This window comes from Podarcis gaigeae (genome assembly GCF_964106915.1).
Source record: "Podarcis gaigeae genome assembly, chromosome: 7".
Lineage (NCBI taxonomy): Eukaryota > Metazoa > Chordata > Lepidosauria > Squamata > Lacertidae > Podarcis > Podarcis gaigeae.
Window position 1 is genome coordinate 36,027,700 of NC_139683.1, and position 17,870 is coordinate 36,045,569.

Here is a 17,870-nt window from a genome sequence, read left to right on the forward strand (position 1 = left end):
CAGTCAAAATTTGAAGACAAACTATTTATGTTAATAGTGCTGGAGGAAGTGCTTTGGATTCAAAGTACTTCCACCAAGCAGCATGTTTTTGTCTGCATGGGGGATGCTCCATTTAAATGGAGCAGTTTTTCTACTGCATAGGAAGGTAAAGGTAAAGGGACCCCGACCGTTAGGTCCAGTCGTGGACGACTCTGGGGTTGCGGCGCTCATCTCACTTTACTGGCCGAGGGAGCCAGCGTACAGCTTCTGGGTCATGTGGCTAGCATGACTAAGCCACTTCTGGTGAATCAGAGCAGCGCACAGAAATGCTGTTTACCTTCCCACTGGAGCGGTACCTATTTATCTACTTGCACTTCGTGCTTTCAAACTGCTAGGTTGGTAGGAGCAGGGACCGAGCAACAGGAGCTCACCCTGTCGCGGGGATTCGAACCACTGACCTTCTGATCAGCAAGCCCCAGGCTCTGTGGTTTAACCCACAGTGCCACTCGCATCCCATGCATAGGAAGCTATTTACACTCAAAATGCTTCCTCCAGAAACATTTCAAAGGAACTCTCTGTAACTGCCTATCAGCTGATCAGCAGTGGCAGCAAGCCCATCACAAGGCAAGCTCCCAGCGCCAGTCAGCTGATGGTTGCTGAATGTGCATCTTCAGAGGAGGTTGCTGTAGGTGCCACTCTAAAACTTTTATGAGTGTCAATAATCTGAGGTTATTATCACAGCTGGTGACTGACAGGTGGTTAGCCAGCCCATCTATCAAAGTTGGCCTGCAGGGGTTGGATGAATTAGGGATCTGGCCTACTGGTATTGTCCAATTCCTAACCACTCTCAGCCCATAAGCAGTGCCCAAAAGCAATAGCCCTCTGCTACTGCTATTCCCCAGCAACTAGTATTCAGAGATATACTGTCTCTGATACTGCAAACAACATATATCCATTATGACTTGTAGTCAGCAATAACCTTTTCCTCCATGGATCTGTCAAATTCCCCTTTAAAATCATTTAAGTTCATAGGCGGCAACATGCCTTGTAATGAAGAATACACTGTGTGAAGGATGACTTCCTTCCTGATTCGGTTTCACCGGATGACCCTGGTTTCTAGCATTATGAACCCCTGCTAGATTTGGCTGCCATTTTCTGAACTTTCTGACTCTACAGTGTATTTTTTGAGATGCAACAACTGGAATTCTGCACAGTACTCCCAAGTGTGTTCACCCCATGGATTTGTATAAAGGTAATATAATATTGCCAGCCTTATTTTAAATTTCTTTCCTAATGACGCCTAACATGGAATGTGCATTTTTCACACCTACCATACAGTGACTTAAAAGTTTTGATCAGCTATGCAACACAACCCCAAGGTCTTTTTCCTGCTCAGTCTCCATCAGCTCAGACCCCATAAGAATACATGTGACTTTTTGCCCCATTGTGTCATTTTACACTTACACTGAGCTTCACTTTGCATTTTATTGCTCATTCACTCAGTTTGGAGTTACCCTTTCGGAGCTCTTTACAGTCCCCATTTTTACAGTGCTGAGTAAAGCAAACTTGGTTCCCACACCGCTTCCCTTGATCCCATATCATTTATGAACAAGTGAAGAAGCATCAGTTCCAATACAGGTCTAGGTGGATATTACTTCTTATGTCCTTCTATTGGGGGAACAGTCCATTTATTGCTTCTCTCTGTACATTATACAGTACAAACACAAATCGAACACACTGCTTCCACCGAAAACAGCAGCGCTACTATGTCCTCAAGGAACTATTTCTAAATATGAATAAACATTGACACACCCAAATGGTGATTATTAAAATTCATCATTCGTTATAGGTGTGCTACACCATTTATGACACAATGGCCAGTTTGCTAGGCTGTAGTACTAGGCCAAATAAATGTCAAGGAAGTTCGTTGGGCAGAACTGCCCTTTATTCCTACGCGATTTTCTTACTGGCTCCCTAGAAACCTCCCTAGATATCATCGTCATTTGCATGCTGCCTTTCCATAGTTAAAAACCATGCTCGAGGCGGCTTACGACATGGCAATATTTACATAATTACCCAAATGCACTCATAAGAAACCGTATCAAAGCGTCCACAACGAAATTAAGCAATCCCCACACAAGTTATAACGAGATCTATAAAGAGTAGTTTAGTATCACGAACAGCAAGATGGACATAAACAAAATAAAATCTTGACTCTAACAACCCCACCAGCCTAAATCTCCCGCGCGCACCGATGCCCACGCAGGCATTTCCAGCAGCTCTTCCTCCTCCGCCTCTTTCTGCGATGCCAGCAAAGAAGGAATGAGGAAGAAAAGACGCAGCGGCGAAGAAGCGCGCCTTCTCAGAGTGCCGCTGCTGCCCGAGGACTACATTTCCCAGAATGCCGCGGCCGCCCAGCCGAGATGCGCCCTGATTGGACGGCGTTGCAAAGCCGCTCGGCGCCGGGGCTGAGCGTTCGGCAGAGGCGCGCGCCATAAGACGGGCGTCGCGCGCGGAGCCTGGCTCGGGTCGCCGAATGCTGCGGGCGGACATGGCGAGCTGGGCGGGACTCGGGCGCGCGCTGGGCGCCTGCTGCCTCCTGGGCCTCTTCTGCGGCGCCGCGCTGCCCTTCTCGCTGCAGGGCGCGAACGAGAAAGCCATCATCAACGAGAGACCCATCATCGGTGAGTCGTCGCGCTCTGCGCTTGTAAGGGGGGGATCCCCGGGATTCTCCAAAGAGCCAGAGAAAGAGTCCTGTTGCCAGGGAACGTGGACGAGGGCAAGAGGAGAGAGGGGGGGGGGGCAAAATAAATGCAAAAAGTCTCCCCTCCCTCCGTTAGCTCGGTGGGTCGGGCACCTATAAATCGTAGAATTGTAGAGTTCGAAGGGACCAACTAAAGCATGAATAACAGATGAGCATCCAACTTCTGCTTTAAAAAAATAATAATGTTATGCTTGCACTGGGATCACCCAAGGGGATTATTTGTGAGACCAGGTGGCTCTTTCGCACTTGATTCTTATCACCCCAGTTGTTTCAGATGAATCCCGGCTTTTAAAATGCAGTGCTGCTTTCCAAGCAAATGACCTAGGTTTGAGTAGGAAGATCCGCAAGGTGCCGCCTTGTCGCAGTTGGTTCGAGATCAATCAGTATCACCTGTCACTGGCGAGAGGTGCTGCTGGTAGATTAAAACAAGCAAGTAAACATGGCATCTTTCAGGTGTCTGGGGCAACTGTAGCTTCTAGAATAATTTTGATTTTTCCTGCCATTTCCAGCGTCTTCATTTCAGGGGGTACAAGAATTAATGTGTACCCGTGGTTGACAGCCTGTTCCTATCGGTATGTTTATTTGGAAGTAAGCCACCCCAGTGAATTCATTAGCAGCAGCTCTTAGAGAAATTGCACAGGGTTATGGTCCTAGTCTTCAAAATATTTCGATTGATGTAATAATGATTTTAGCCTATCTGTGCAAGTAGCGAAAGGCAACACATTCACCCAGACATCACCTGTTACTGGGGAAAATGTACCTCTGTAGAAATCTTGAAACAACACTAAGAATGCCATTTATGAAAGAGGCTCACTATCTTTAATGAGACTTTTATCAATTGGCTGTCCTCCAGATGTTTTGGACTAAGCAAAGTCTTTGTGTTGAAAATCCACCTTTTAGTGACTTTTATTTATTTTGATTTGTGATGGATTGTTGGCAGAGGGTATGTAGCATATATCCAGAAGATTTGCAGTAAGTAGATTGGTAAGGATTCTGACTCCTCAGTTGTTTTACAAGAGCAACAGATTGACTTTTGCTGAAAAGTAGGAAGCTAATCGGGTGTAAAAGGACTGCGCAAAAGGACTGTGAATTCAGTTCAGTTCTGGTACTTAAATTCCTGGGCTTAAAATGTTACTGGAAGCACCCTGAACACGCATTCAGAGTCTTCTGTGCCTGACTTTAGGGGCAGATCTGCTCTGTGGTATATATAGGGATTCTAGCAAAAAGCAAAGTAGATCTAACAAACTTAAAGTCTGCCCATCCCTGTTCTATACTCCCTGATGGAAACTATGTCAGTAACAGTGATTTTTGGAGAGAGTGTGACTACCCATAAATTTATAAAGTTCCTCGTTCTAAGGTTTCTGTAAAACACACACACACATCACCACCACCTCCTCCTCATTTTGTTGTTCGATTCCAGAAGGAAGAAGTGCTTGTTCAACACCAAGTTGATGAGCTGGCAACCTGGAATGCCTCAACCTCCCCTCCCCCCAATTGTGGTGCAATGGGTCTTGTGACATAACTTACTGGTATCATGTTCTGCTGTGCCTGGGTTGTGAACTTTCGGAAAGCTGGTTCTAAATTCCTTTTTGAAAAACCATATTTCTGATATAGAGAGTGTGATAGGATGCTTGCTGGAACTTGTCTGTTTTCTGGATCTAAGCATTCAGCTGCGTCCGTCAAATTGTGAAGCACTCAAGGGCTCAAAAGTGTATTGTATTTCAACAAGTCAGTTTAAAAAGGATAATGCAGGTACTTTAAAATATGGTATGAAAAATTTGCTTTCATGATGATATAGCAGACCTTTGACTTTTAGGCTATTCCATATTTCATATAGAAAGTATATAAACGTAGCATGAAATCCATTTGTAGACAGTCATGCCTGATGATCACAGATTTTCAGAGTGTACTTCCTCAAACACGTAGTGAGACATACATGCAATTTCCATGTATGTAATTTATTAATATCATATCATTTCTATACTGTTTGCTTGTAAAAAACAAAAACAACCCCCCCCAAAGGAGTTTACAAAAGGAATCTACTCCTGCTTTCACTTTGCTTTCACATAAATGCTTTCTGAGTATAAAATGAGTAACATGCAAACTAATCTTAAATATAGTTGTGTTTAACACCATCTGAACAAGTGATTGCCCTGCTGCTGCTGCTGCTGCTGCTGCTGCTGGATTCTCATTGTGATGTTATGAGACACCATGTTCTTTCTTGCATTCAAATATAGATAATATTAAATTAATCATCACACCCTACCGACTGCTAGTTTATCAGCGGCATCTCAGTTTTTCCTGTGACCTCGCTGATCCCTAACTTTTTTCCTCTGGATCTTTCTAGGAATATTAGCACAGGAAACTGATTTTAAAAGCTTCCAAAAATATGGAAGTTCTTACATTGGGGCATCATATGTGAAGTTTATTGAATCTGCTGGAGCCCGGGTAGTACCAATCAGGTAAGCTTGTGTGAATAATGTGCTCACATGCTGCAGTGCAAAGTAGACATTTTCTCAGTACAATATTTGCCAGTCTTTAGGGTAGAAGCAAATTAGCACTCTTCAGTATGGGTGTATTTGTGAAGCAATTGCATTGTAGCGGCTCAAGAGTTAGACTAGGACTGGAAAGATCCAGGTTCAAAATTCTACTTAGCCATGAAGTTCACCTGGTGACCAGTCACAACCTGTCACCTTAACCTACTTTGCAAAGTTGTTGTGAAGATTAGGGGAAATGTGTAAGCTGTCTTGAGGTGCTTAGAGGACATAGATGTGACTCATTAATGACACTTTCCAGGAAGTCTGCACTAGGGACTGACTTAAGATGAATTTAAATTGTAGCACAGGAAATTGGCGTTAACCTTTTAGTTACTGTACTAAAAACTATTCTAAACTGATGCAGGGAAGCTATATATTTCTAATGCAACTTTTCATTTCATTTTAATCCCTCCAGACTGAATCGTTCAGATGAAGAATATGATAAGATTTTCAATTCTATCAATGGGTAAGCATCCTAATGAACATCTGTTTTGTTGCTACTGGTAGTAAAAGTGAAGAGCAGCGAAGTGGAAGGAAGGCAACTGAGACGATATCAGAGACTCAGGTTCCAATTTCTATCAAGCCTTGAATCTCATTGGGTGTCTGTTGCTCAGCAGTTTACCTTGAAAGGCTGTTGGGAAGATGATAAGGTTTGTAAAGTACATTGCCATATGCAAAGTGTTACAGAAGTTAATAGATAATGAAAAAGATGTCACAGTAATAGTGTACAGATAATAGTGTCTGTAATGGCGGCTTTTTTGTGCTCTGCTTGGTGATAATTCTATGTATTCTATAACCTGAGTATGCAGTTCCTAGCATTTCCTAGCAGAAATGTGGGGCTGTCAGTACCAGAATAAGAGACCAGCTGAAATGAAAACAAACAGAACAAATCTTTATTGTGGCAGGCATAGCATATACATTTAACATTGGTTTCTTGTCAAAAGGCGTATTAAACAGAATCCTGGGTGATATTTCCTCTAATGAAAAGTGCATATTTGCCTACATATTCCACACAAATTTATTTGAGCTGATTTGGCATTCACAGCTGCTAGCCACTTGATTTTTATTTTTTATTTACACAATTTCTAACCTACCTTTCATCATCGGTGATCTCATGACAGGTAACAACCATTTGAAAAACAAATGTGGTTATGGAAAAATGCTCATAATAATAATGGAGTTCGCATCACTGTGGTGTAAACCACTGAGCCTAGGGCTTGCTGGTCAGAAGGTTGGCGGTTCAAATCCCCACAATGGGGTGAGCTCCCCTTGCTCGGTCCAAGCTCCTGCCAACCTAGCAGTTCGAAAGCACATCAAAGTGCAAGTAGATAAATAGGTACCGCTCCAGCAGAAAGGTAAATGGTGTTTCTGTGCGCTGCTCTGGTTTCGCCAGAAGCAGCTTAGTCATGCTGGCCACTTGGCCAGGAAAAACTGTCTGTGGACAAACGTTGACTCCCTCTGCCAGTAAAGCAAGATGAGCGCTGCAACCCCAGAGTCGTTCGCGACTGGACTTAACTGTCAGGGGTTCTTTACCTTTACCATTTGGAAATTGAGGTTTTTATTTCCAACTACTATCTTCCTGCTCCTCCCACCGTGTTCCATGATGACTGCCTGAACAACCCTTCCTTACAGTACTTGAGTATGTAACTTTTTCTTTAAAGATTGTATTGCAGATCCTTCCGTGATTACAATCCAGGTTTATCCATGTTACCTTTGTGTGACCAATCGGCAGTTCATTGCTGCTGATGAAAGTGTTGTCATTTTGTTTGCTTAGGATTCTCTATCCCGGAGGTGGTGTTAGCCTTGAGACTTCTGAATTTGCCAGAGTTGCAAAGATATTCTACAATAAAGCACTAGAGGTAAATATTGGAGCATGCCAATATTTTTGCATTGGGGCGTTGGCAATGTTGAGGAATGACAGTTGTTGGTGCCTCTTATTTTCACACCTTTCTAGCTGGCATATGGGTAGTCATACAACTCTGCCTTATCTTTATGTGCATGATTTTGGGACTAGGCTGTAAGATGTAAATAGAATCATCTAGGGTCATCTAGTCCAACCCTCTGCAATGCAGGAATCTTTTGCCCAACGTGGGCTTGAACCCACAACCTTGAGATTAAGAGCCTCATGCTCTACCAACTGAGCTGCCCCAGTTTCTATCCTGGTGATGTATGGGGAGTCCCCAACCTCTTTGAGACCTGGGGGCACATTAGGAAATCTAAGGAACTATCCTGCTGTCTTCCTAGGTAGTTAAATAATGGGGAATGTAAATGCTTAGGATCTGTAGCTATTGATTTCTCCCCCTTATTGTTGTTTCCAGGCTAATGATAGAGGGGACTATTTTCCTGTATGGGGGACATGCTTGGGACACCAGCTGCTTAGCGTCCTCACTTGCGGGGAAGACCTGCTCACCTGGACTAATACGGATGGCTTTGCATTGCCGCTGAACTTTACTCCAGGTAAAAACTCAAGAGTTTCAGCTCACAGAAGACTTATGATGGGGGGGGGGGGCGGTGATAATAAATTCTGCAAGTCAAAGTGAAATAATGACTTTGAGAATGTTTAGTCTTCTATCTCATAAGTTTGAGAGGCCTGATACTGTGCTGCGCTGGAGATCCGTAGTAGAATACAGGGTCTGGTGAAAGAGTCCCTTCTTTGGTATTGTAGTCTGGCTGCATGAACTCTGCTGAAACAGACTGTTGCTGTTGGTTCAGCTAATGAGTTTTAGGGGACTGTAAGAAAAGGATAGGAATAGGGTCGAGATCTTGTGGCCTTCTGGATGTTGCTGAACTACAGCTCCCATAATATTTGGCTGTTAGACATGCTCTCTGGGGCTGGTGGGAGTTTGACAACACTTGAAAGGCCACAAGTTCTCCACTGCTGGGATGGAGCCCCAACACCAGAGTAATGGCTCTGTCTCCTTAGAGCTAATGATGACACTTGCTAGCTGTTTAGAGCAGCAGTGGAAATTAAGAGTTTCATAATGTGTGGGATGCTGTTACTTCTTGAGCCTCTGTTTGAAAATTACAGTGAACTGGGAGTGGGGACTCTTTATCTGGAATGCTACAGATCACACCTGAATCTGGTTATAAGCAAAATGTCCAAATATTTAATTTTCACATGGCAGCACCACTTTTGTTGGCACTGACCTTTGATGTTACATAGTGGGTGGGTCATCTTCCTTCAAAGCAGGAAGTCAGCAATCATTATGCAAAGCAGGAAATTAGCAGTCAGTGAGGGTTTTTCCAGAATATTTTTGGTATGGTTAAACCCATGCTTCCTACATGTTGACCACAAAAGGAACGCCCTTAAGCTCTTGCATTTTAAGGAAGAAATATTGCTTTTTTCTAACCTTCACATTGCAACTCCCCTCCCCCCCCCACTGAAAAGTGGTGCTTCTATTACAGTTCTGAGCATTGCAAAGCGCAAGGGAACACGCGGGCGCAAGTGTTGTGGACAGTGACTGTAATGCTGTCCATGATTAGAGGAATGATTATGAATTTCTGAAAAGCCTTACCGTTTTTAATTGCCTTAAACAACTACATTTAGATGCTGAGCATTCCCCACCATTTTTCAGCCTGTGTTTATTTGAAGCCTGAGTTCTCCTCTCAGCCAGCGTGGTGTAGTGGTTAAGAGCGGTAGTCTCGTAATCTGGGGAACCGGGTTCGCGTCTCCGCTCCTCCACATGCAGCTGCTGGGTGACCTTGGGCCAGTCACACTTCTTTGAAGTCTCTCAGCCCCACTCACCTCACAGAGTGTTTGTTGTGGGGGAGGAAGGGAAAGGAGAATGTTAGCCGCTTTGAGACTCCTTAAAGGGAGTGAAAGGCAGGATATCAAATCCAAACTCTTCTTCTTCTTCCTCTGTCCTGGAGCCCAGTAGGATACCCCAGCCTGCCCCTGCTACTAAAATAAACACAGCTCTTTCCTTACAGCCCTGCAACATGGTTAACCCACCTCCATTAATTGCAAATGGGATACAGTGTGGCTGATGCTGGATTGCACTCATGTGTTAATAAGGAAATGGCTACTGGCCCTGATGGCTATATGCTGTGCCACCTCCAGGTTCTGAATTCCTCTGAATTCCTGTTCCTGGGGAACAATAGTGGGAGAGCTGCTGCCCTCAATGCCCTGCTTGTGGGATTCCCAGAGGCAACTGATTGGCCAATGCAGGAAAACAAGCTGGGCTGATGTTCTTAGATAAGAGTCTGTGTAATTGAAAGGTCCTAAGCCAAATACTGGTGTGGCTCTTCTTCCAGCAATTAATAGGTGGCTTGTCATCTTGTTGAGTTAATCCTGAATCTATGCGTCATAATGCATTCCACTAAAGTGAATATGACCCAGAATATGACTCTGAATACATTATTTAGCAGATTGGGTAGCATTTGCTTTGTATTAAACCAAAAACAAGGGATGCTTGCCCTGAACCACTGGCACAAAGGAGGGCTCATGGGAGTGGCTGGGTGCAGGTGTACCAAAGGAGATGCCAAAAATGCTGGAGTGATCAGTTCTAGTGCTTTATTAGAGAAGGTGTAGACTTACAGCAAATCAGCCCGCCAGTTCTCCTAGCCTTTGCCAGATGCAGGACAGACTCTGCAGCAAGGAGATGACTTGTCAGTGCCCAAGCAAACATTCATAATTTATAAACAAAGCAGCATACGTCCCTTTTCCTACGACCTCCACTGCTTCACCTGCCCAGGTGAGGGCAAAAATGGCAAATGCCCAAACCTTACAGACAGCTCCCCGTTCTGGGCTCAGAGCCCAGCACCCCAGGCCTACAGATGAGGATAACATCTAGCTTATATCAAAGCAAATGAATATAAACATATAAAGTCAAACCTCCGTTGTCAAATGTAATCTGTTCCAGAAGCAAGTTCAGCTTCTGAAATGTTTGACAACCGAGGTGCGGCTTCCATTTGGATGCAGGAGCTTCCTGAACTCAAGCAGAAGCTGCGTCAGATGTTCGGCTTCTGAAATTGTTCAAAAACCGGAGCATTTACTTCCGGGTTTTCGGCATTCGGGAGCTGTAACATTCCAAAACAGAGGCGTTTGGCATCCGAGGTTTGACTATATGAACTTGTTGCCGCAACAACAGCCAATTAATTGTGGTGTTATCTTGACTATCAAGATGGAGTTAGCAAAGTTTCTGGAACAATTCACCTTTGGTTCAACACAATGCTTACAGAGTTTTTTTCATGAAGTTTGTTTTATGTTTTACACTTAGATAAAGGATTCTATGTAATGGGGAGGGAGAGTTGAAAATAATATCAAAATATTTCACATCTGGGAACCAATGTACCACTTTGGTTCCAGACAGTACATGGGTAGACAAGTATAAAAAGCCCAGGACACAAATTTTCATGGCCTTCTAGCTAGCGGCTATGGTGGCTCATTTAACAAAAGCAATGTATTTTGCATTAACTCTGGATGTTTACTTCATACTGTCCAAACTAAGCCTCCTAGAGCAAAATATGTTGTGGAATTTTTTCTCAATATTGATCCAGAGTAGATTCCAGTTTATAGTCAGCAGAGTAAAAACTTAAACATGTTGCAGGATTCCTAAAAAATAGACCAGAGGCAATTAATATTTCATCCAACAGAGCTTTACTGCTACTGAAGGCAAATGAGCATAATGGTCACAAATCCAATACATTCAGGATTGGCACTGTCCATAAGAAATCCAGTTGCAGCAGACTTAACTTAAACTTACAATAACTCTATACAGAACACCACACCAGGAAAAGAGAAAGAAAGAGAAAAGCAAAACCCACGCTTCCCTCTGGCCTATTTTTATAGTTAGCATGACCTTGACAGAAGAGATAACAGAAGCAGTTTAAGCCAGCTGTACTCAGCGTCTCTGAAGGAACATCATGAACCTTCTGCTTGTTTCTTTCACACAGAAGCTTCCAGGACCCTCTTGAATTAAGTAGAATAGGAAAGATCTCTAGAAATCACATCAATACTTTCTGCACTGAGAAATGCAGACTGACAAAATAAACACCACTATCATAGAACCATAGAATTGTAGAGTTGGAAGGTACCCCCTAAGGATACCAATGTGGTACCTGCTGTTGACTGTTGTGTGTATCTGTGTGTGTGTCATTTGACATCAGTTCAGTTTTTCTAAGCGCTACCTGAGCTCTTGCAGATCAGGCATGCCTTAAACAAGTGGGCACAGTGGCGTAGCGTGGGTTGTCAGCACCCGGGGCAAGGCAAGTAATTTGCGCCCCCTAACCCATGGATTTGCGCCCCCTAACCCTAACCCCCAGATGTTGCGCCCGGTGCGGCCGGCCCCCCCTGCACCCCCCACGCTACGCCACTGAGTGGGCAGGCTGCAGTTAGTAATATTAACTCTTCTTGCCTTTTTTTTTTTGTATAAGATGCCCAAAACAGCGGAATATTCCAGGATTTTCCTGCTGATTTGTTGCAACTGATGGCTTCTGAACCCTTGACATCAAACTTCCACTTCTGGAGCCTTTCTGTGCAGGTACTTTTAAAGTTTGCATGTAAAACATTAATTTAAAATATACCAAACTGCCTTCTACAGCTATGACCTCACAAAGCAACATGCTAAGGTGTGAGAGATAAGGTGTAAATAGTAACAGCAGGACAGATGCACATGTTAATAGGAGAGGGATTAGTAGAAGGATAAAAGTGCCCCATCTAAAAGAATATTTTGTAATATAAATAAAAAAAAAACCTTTCTCTTACAGAATTTTACAAATAATGAGAAGTTGCGCAACTTTTATAAGATCTTAACAACTAATGTTCATAACAACGTGAGCTTCATATCTACCATGGAAGGTAATGTAAATCAGAAGTGCAGAAGCCTTTTCTGCTGAGGGCAGCATTCCTGGGGGCGGGGGGCTGCGTGCTTCTCCCTCCTAGCCCAGTGAGTTGCTGGGGTGTGTCTATGTGTGTGACATGTTACTCTTGCCAGAGATCTGAACCAGTGGGTTACAAAGGACTTTCCTTCTCCTCCTCCTCCTCCTCCTTTCATTGCTCCATCAGTTCTACCCTTCCACGCCTCTTCTCTCCCTCTGGGCCTGAATATTGCCTCTGCCACACCAAACTCACAGAGTGGCTAGCCATTCTGTCTCGGGGCCCCCACCTGCAAAATGGAGGTAATAGCCCTGACCTACCTTGGAGTTTGTAAGGTTGTTGGTCGGCATCCATCTGTCTTGGGAAGCATGCATGAAGTGTTTTGGACGCAACCCAAGCTCTATTTAAATGCTTGTTGTTAATGGTAATATTTTGTGTGAAATTCCTTTATAATCTTGGTTAGAACTATAAATCCTGCATCCAAACTTTTAAGAGAAACTTGTTGTCTTATGTGTGTGAGTTGATGGAAACCAATTGGTTATTTTTTAGCTCACAGATACCCTGTGTACGGCGTACAGTGGCATCCAGAAAAAAATCCATATGAATGGAAGAACTCAACAGGCATTCCACATTCCCAGGCAGCTGTAAAAGTCGCATACTACATAGCTGACTTCTTAGTCAGTGAAGGTATTAAAAGTTTTTAGATGGCAGTTGTGAAATTTCACCTGAAAGGAGAAACGCTTGTATGTTGAGTGGCAACTATTTCTTACAGCTAAACTGTGAAAATATAAATTGGAATAGCTAGTGGCAGTCCAACCACATATTCAGATTAAAGAAAAATTAGACAAAACAGTGCCAGCTTTTATCCACACAATGAGGGGGACAATGTTAGAGTCGTATCCCATGAAGTCCTGTTCTCCACTTGCTCGCTGGACTTTCTCTTCCCTCTACCTGGATGGGGGAACCCCAGATCAGCTTAGGCAGAGTGGGGAGGGTTGAGAGAGGGAGCAGGTAAGTTCGGTTGCACAGACGGGTTTCCTTGCACCAACAGAACTTCGCTGAATGCAGTCCTTAATGTTTTGATCTTAACCATTGAGCAGAGAGACCTAGTCAAAGGAACTGTAGAATTTTTGAGACTAGTAGTAAAGGCAGGCATCTTCTAGGGTTGTCTTGCTCTTGACATGCTGGTTTTAGAACATCTCCAGAAAAGCTTGCTTGGTGCCATCCTTACCATCTCTTTCTTTTAATTACCCAGGCCTTTTCTTACAACTTGAGTGTTTACAGTGCCTCTTAGTCTTTACAATTTGTGTTTTACTATATATAGGCCAGAAAAAGAACAAAAAAATTAATGCCTCTTTCATTGTTTTGAATTATGTTTTGCTTTTCCAACTTTTGAGAGCTACCCACAGAACATAAGTTATAGGGTGGCTGTTCAAGTTAATAAATACCAAAAAATTGGTCTGGATGGCTGGTTATTGGAAGCTGCAGTACTCAGACTGCTTGTTCCATCCCAATATCATTGGTGTCAAGAGGACTACACTAGCTTAGGGTTGCCATAGATCCAGGATTTCCAGGATTTGTCCATTGAAAAGAGTGTCGGGGCGGAATTTCTGAAAATTGGTAAAAATGTCTGGGAAAACCCGGACATATGGTAGCCCTACCCTAGAGAAGCCCCCTTGACATAAATGATACTGGGGTGTTTTTTTTGGCAAAGCTGAACTATTGTCTTGTGGCTACCTAACATCTTGCTCTAGACTAATTTCTTAAGGTTGATTTCAGCAGAACATACATCCTATGTGCGTTTGTGTAGCAGAATGTTCTTTTTTAAAAAAAGTGGGAGGGGGGATTTTTTGTTGTCTTCTAAGAGAGAGGGAGCCCTGTGTGTGGCTGGCACTTCCCGCAAGTGCCTCTGAGGAGACCATTAATTCTCTGTGTGACCCAACTCTTACATTTAGTCTAGGATTGCTAAAGTGCATTTGACAAAATTTGTTCTTTCACAGTTGATAACATGGACGTAATACATAATTCTCCAATGTTTTGCAGCCCGGAAGAGCAACCACCGTTTTGCCAACAAAAGTGAGGAGACCAACGCACTGATCTATAATTTTAACCCCGTTTTCACAGGGCCATTTTCCTCCTTTGATCAAGCTTATTTCTTTGATTAAATTTCCAGCCAGAAATAGGGGAGAGGCGGCCTTAGAAATGATGTAGCTGTGGCATCTTTCAGGATTAAACACAGTGAATTACAAAGAGCCAAGATGACAAGACTGCTTACAAGCTCCTTCTGAATTAATTTTTCCAGTCCTCTCTGTTGAATTGCACTTTTTTTTTTGTTCTGCTGTGGCACAATCAGCCGACAAGAACCCCTTTGAAAACCCCATTGAAATCCATGTGTCTCAGATTAGTAATTCAGTGTGAGGACAACAGTTGCAACCCTTACACAAGTTTTGTGAAACTTATTAGGACTCTATCCCACCTTTCAGACACCATGAAACTCAAGACGCTTTCCCTCACCTTATGTACGGCATTGCTGCACGGTAAATGCTCTAAGCTTGTTTGCAGACGGGTCTTGTAATTGTACCTGCTAGCACTTTTTAATCCACATGACAGAGAAATGTTAAGTCCTCTTTTCGTGCACCAGTGTGAATTTTAAAGCCTTATTTATTTGAAAATATTGAAGATGCCAGTCTTCATGTGGCTTGAAGCAAATGAATGTTCATCTATGATCAGAGAATCTATTTCTGTTCATATTAAACTGTATTATTACTGGTTTGATATAAACATGTGCAGGTAATCAACCTTTTGATAAAGAACAGGATTCCCCTTGAAAGTACATAAAGGATTCCTGTTTGTCTTTCCTTTTCCCCCGGAAAGGTCTACTTGAGGAAACAATCCGAATGTTCCCTGAAAAAACATTATCCTTTTTAAAAAACCCACATGTTTTATTTCTTGCTCTTCCTTCAGAGAACTTGAGCCTTGGGGTTCCCACTGAACAGGTCCCTGCCACATTCATTTAAAGGATTTTTATACAGCCTTTGATGTAGCATTCCAAGCCAGTGTATGACAGAAAAGTAACAACAACTTAATATATTAAAACAGCAATAAAAAAAACTACAGGACAATAAAAATACAGCAGCAATTCAGAGCAAATTGAAACCAGAACCCCATCCTCTGGGATTAAAGGTAAAGGTAAAGGTACCCCTGCCCGTACGGGCCAGTCTTGCCAGACTCTAGGGTTGTGCGCTCATCTCACTCTAGAGGCCGGGAGCCAGCGCTGTCCGCAGACACTTCCGGGTCACGTGGCCAGCATGACAAGCTGCTCCTGGCGAGCCAGCGCAGCACACGGAATGCCGTTTACCTTCCTGCTAGTAAGCGGTCCCTATTTATCTACTTGCACCCGGGGGTGCTTTCGAACTGCTAGGTTGGCAGGCGCTGGGACCAAGCAGCGGGAGCGCACCCCGCCGCGGGGATTCGAACCGCCGACCATGCGACTGGCAAGTCCTAGGCACTGAGGTTTTACCCACAGCGCCACCCGCGTCCCTTCCTCTGGGATTAAACACCAGTAAAAGTTTAAATTTAAAATACCTCACAATTCCTCTGCCCATTGGGACATAGCTTCACCATTGCTGTAGAGGCCCTTAACGCCAGGCCTTGTTGGTATTATTGTGCCTGCCCTTCTGTGTGCCACTTCTACCCAACTGCTTCCTTACAAATTGGGTCCTGTGCTGCCTCTCCAACCTGAATGTGATGGGATCTATGTCACTTCTGCATAGTCTAGGCACTGGTGCTAAGTAAAACTGTCTAAGTTGATGTAATCCTGCATATGTCTACTGAGGCTTACTTTCAGCTCACTGAGAACAGCCTTTAATACAATGGGATTAGTTATATTAATGCTTGATGGGATAAAAGGTAGCACCTGCCCTATAAGATTTACAAACATTGTTTTTGTTGCAAAACCTGCAGTTTTGAAGTCACACACGGAATACCTCATCTAAGATGGTGACGTGTCACATTGAGACCTAAGAGTTTGTTCACATAGAATGCATGCAGATTTTACTGAATGACAGGTGTCTCTTGCTTGGATGGCAGCTTAGGTGCTATTAGCTGTAATTTGCACATTTCAATTGACTGTATGCGTATATTAAGCATTGTGATTAAACATTCCAAGATGAAGTTTTTTGAACAGTAATATCAGAGATAGGATTTTCATATACCAGAAGCAATTTGCCAGTTTGGAAGCCTGGATTCTTGCCTGAAACACGCATGGACTTTCTGCTCCCTGCATAGTCTTGAGCCCCATTTTGTGGAAAAGTCTGATGCAAGCCATTTTGTTCTTGGAGATCATTGGACCTCTGCACTAGATCCAAATGGCCACAAGAGCATGTGTTTCCCATCATAGCCTGTGTGAAGGGAAAGCTCTGGGCTTTAATGAGGCACATTTTTTAGCTTTCTCCGTAACTGAATGTGGCAGACATAGGCACATCCTTTGGGCTTTGGGATGCTCAACCAGAAGTGAATTCCAGATGAGACTTTACCAGTCATAGGACTATTTATTTCTCTCTCTGATTATGCTTTATCATTCTTTTCCTATACATGTTTGCCTTTAGAATGTTTAAATGATAATATACTATGATAATGATAATATATGATAATATACGCTGGGCTCAAAATTGAACCTAATGTAAAATAATAAAAAAATCAATGTGGATATATTTGTCTTTTTTTAAAAAAACCCTGTTAAATACAGTGGTACCTTGCGTTAAGTACATAATTCGTTCCGGAGGTCCGTACTTAACCTGAAACTGTTCTTAACCTGAAGCACCACTTTAGCTAATGGAGCCTCCTGCTGCTGCCGTGCTGCCGGAGCACAATTTCTGTTCTCATCCTAAAGCAAAGTTCTTAACCTGAAGTACTATTTCTGGGTTAGCGGAGTCTGTAACCTGAAGCGTTTGTAACCCGAGGTACCACTGTAGTGAGATTAAACTATCCACTTGAATCCAAGCAGGTGCCCTTCTTACTTGCTTTTCAAGCCCTTCCTGCTGTTGAATAACGGAAAACACCACAGACTCAATAGTGCTTGCTGGTAGTAATTCATGTCAAGCATCTTTACCATAGGGACAATTTTCACTATGAAATGGTTGGAAGATGGGGAGGGCAGGGGTTGCCAGCTTCCTCTCAGACCTTCAAGAATGGCATTTATCACTTCGCTGAGAGCTACTTATCTTTAAAAATATATATTAGAGTATCTTTCTTTGGGTAGCAACAGCTCCTCTAACTAGGTCTATATTAGTGGGGAGCTACACTGCTTCCAGAGCTATAACATGGGTGAGTGGAGTAGAGGCTGGTTGTGAGTCTGACTGTTTCAGACAGGAGGTTGCTTCATGCGAGTCCCCTTTAGTCAAGGATCGCTTTGACTCAAGACAGAGTCTCACTTTAGCTTTCTTTCCCCATGTATGTCAATGGAGACAGCACTGCCTTCATCAAGTTCCTTGGGGCAGAATATAGAAGGTATCCCTGAAAACGGTGGGGAGAAGCAGCTTCTCCATTGAGAAGTATTGGGGAAAACACACTCCTTGGCAAGGGGTGAGCTTATCCAGCAGGCATTTTTGGAGGGGCAGATTCCCACCCCCCCTCCATGGAAGTCAGAGGAGACAGCACTTCAACATCAGCAGACTTCTATAGAGACAAAGGCTTTGAAGAGTTGTGTGTGTATCTGCTCTAGGCTCTTTTGGGAAAGGTGTGCTTTTCCTTGAACTGAGGACTGACTACCTCC

The 17,870-nt window shown here is 43.4% G+C and overlaps 1 protein-coding gene across 1 annotated transcript; it reads left to right on the plus strand.

Annotated features, from left to right (window-relative positions):
* The first annotated feature begins 1,928 nt into the window (after positions 1-1,928).
* GGH (gamma-glutamyl hydrolase) lies at positions 1,929-17,168 on the plus strand. Its single transcript, XM_083747994.1, has 9 exons — positions 1,929-2,663; positions 5,091-5,205; positions 5,696-5,746; positions 7,055-7,139; positions 7,599-7,737; positions 11,656-11,762; positions 11,989-12,079; positions 12,647-12,784; positions 14,141-17,168. The coding sequence occupies exons 1-9, from the start codon at positions 2,516-2,518 to the stop codon at positions 14,260-14,262; spliced, it is 996 nt and encodes a 331-aa protein (XP_083604120.1). The 5' UTR covers positions 1,929-2,515; the 3' UTR covers positions 14,263-17,168.
* Positions 17,169-17,870: the final 702 nt, after the last annotated feature.

Excerpts from the sequence above, each read along its gene's own strand:
- GGH (XM_083747994.1), top strand. The coding sequence starts at position 2,516 with ATGCTGCGGGCGGACATGGCGAGCTGGGCGGGACTCGGGCGCGCGCTG. Across the intron at positions 2,664-5,090 it reads CAACGAGAGACCCATCATCG|GAATATTAGCACAGGAAACT; the intron begins GTGAGTCGTCGC and ends GGATCTTTCTAG. Across the intron at positions 11,763-11,988 it reads TCTGGAGCCTTTCTGTGCAG|AATTTTACAAATAATGAGAA; the intron begins GTACTTTTAAAG and ends TTTCTCTTACAG.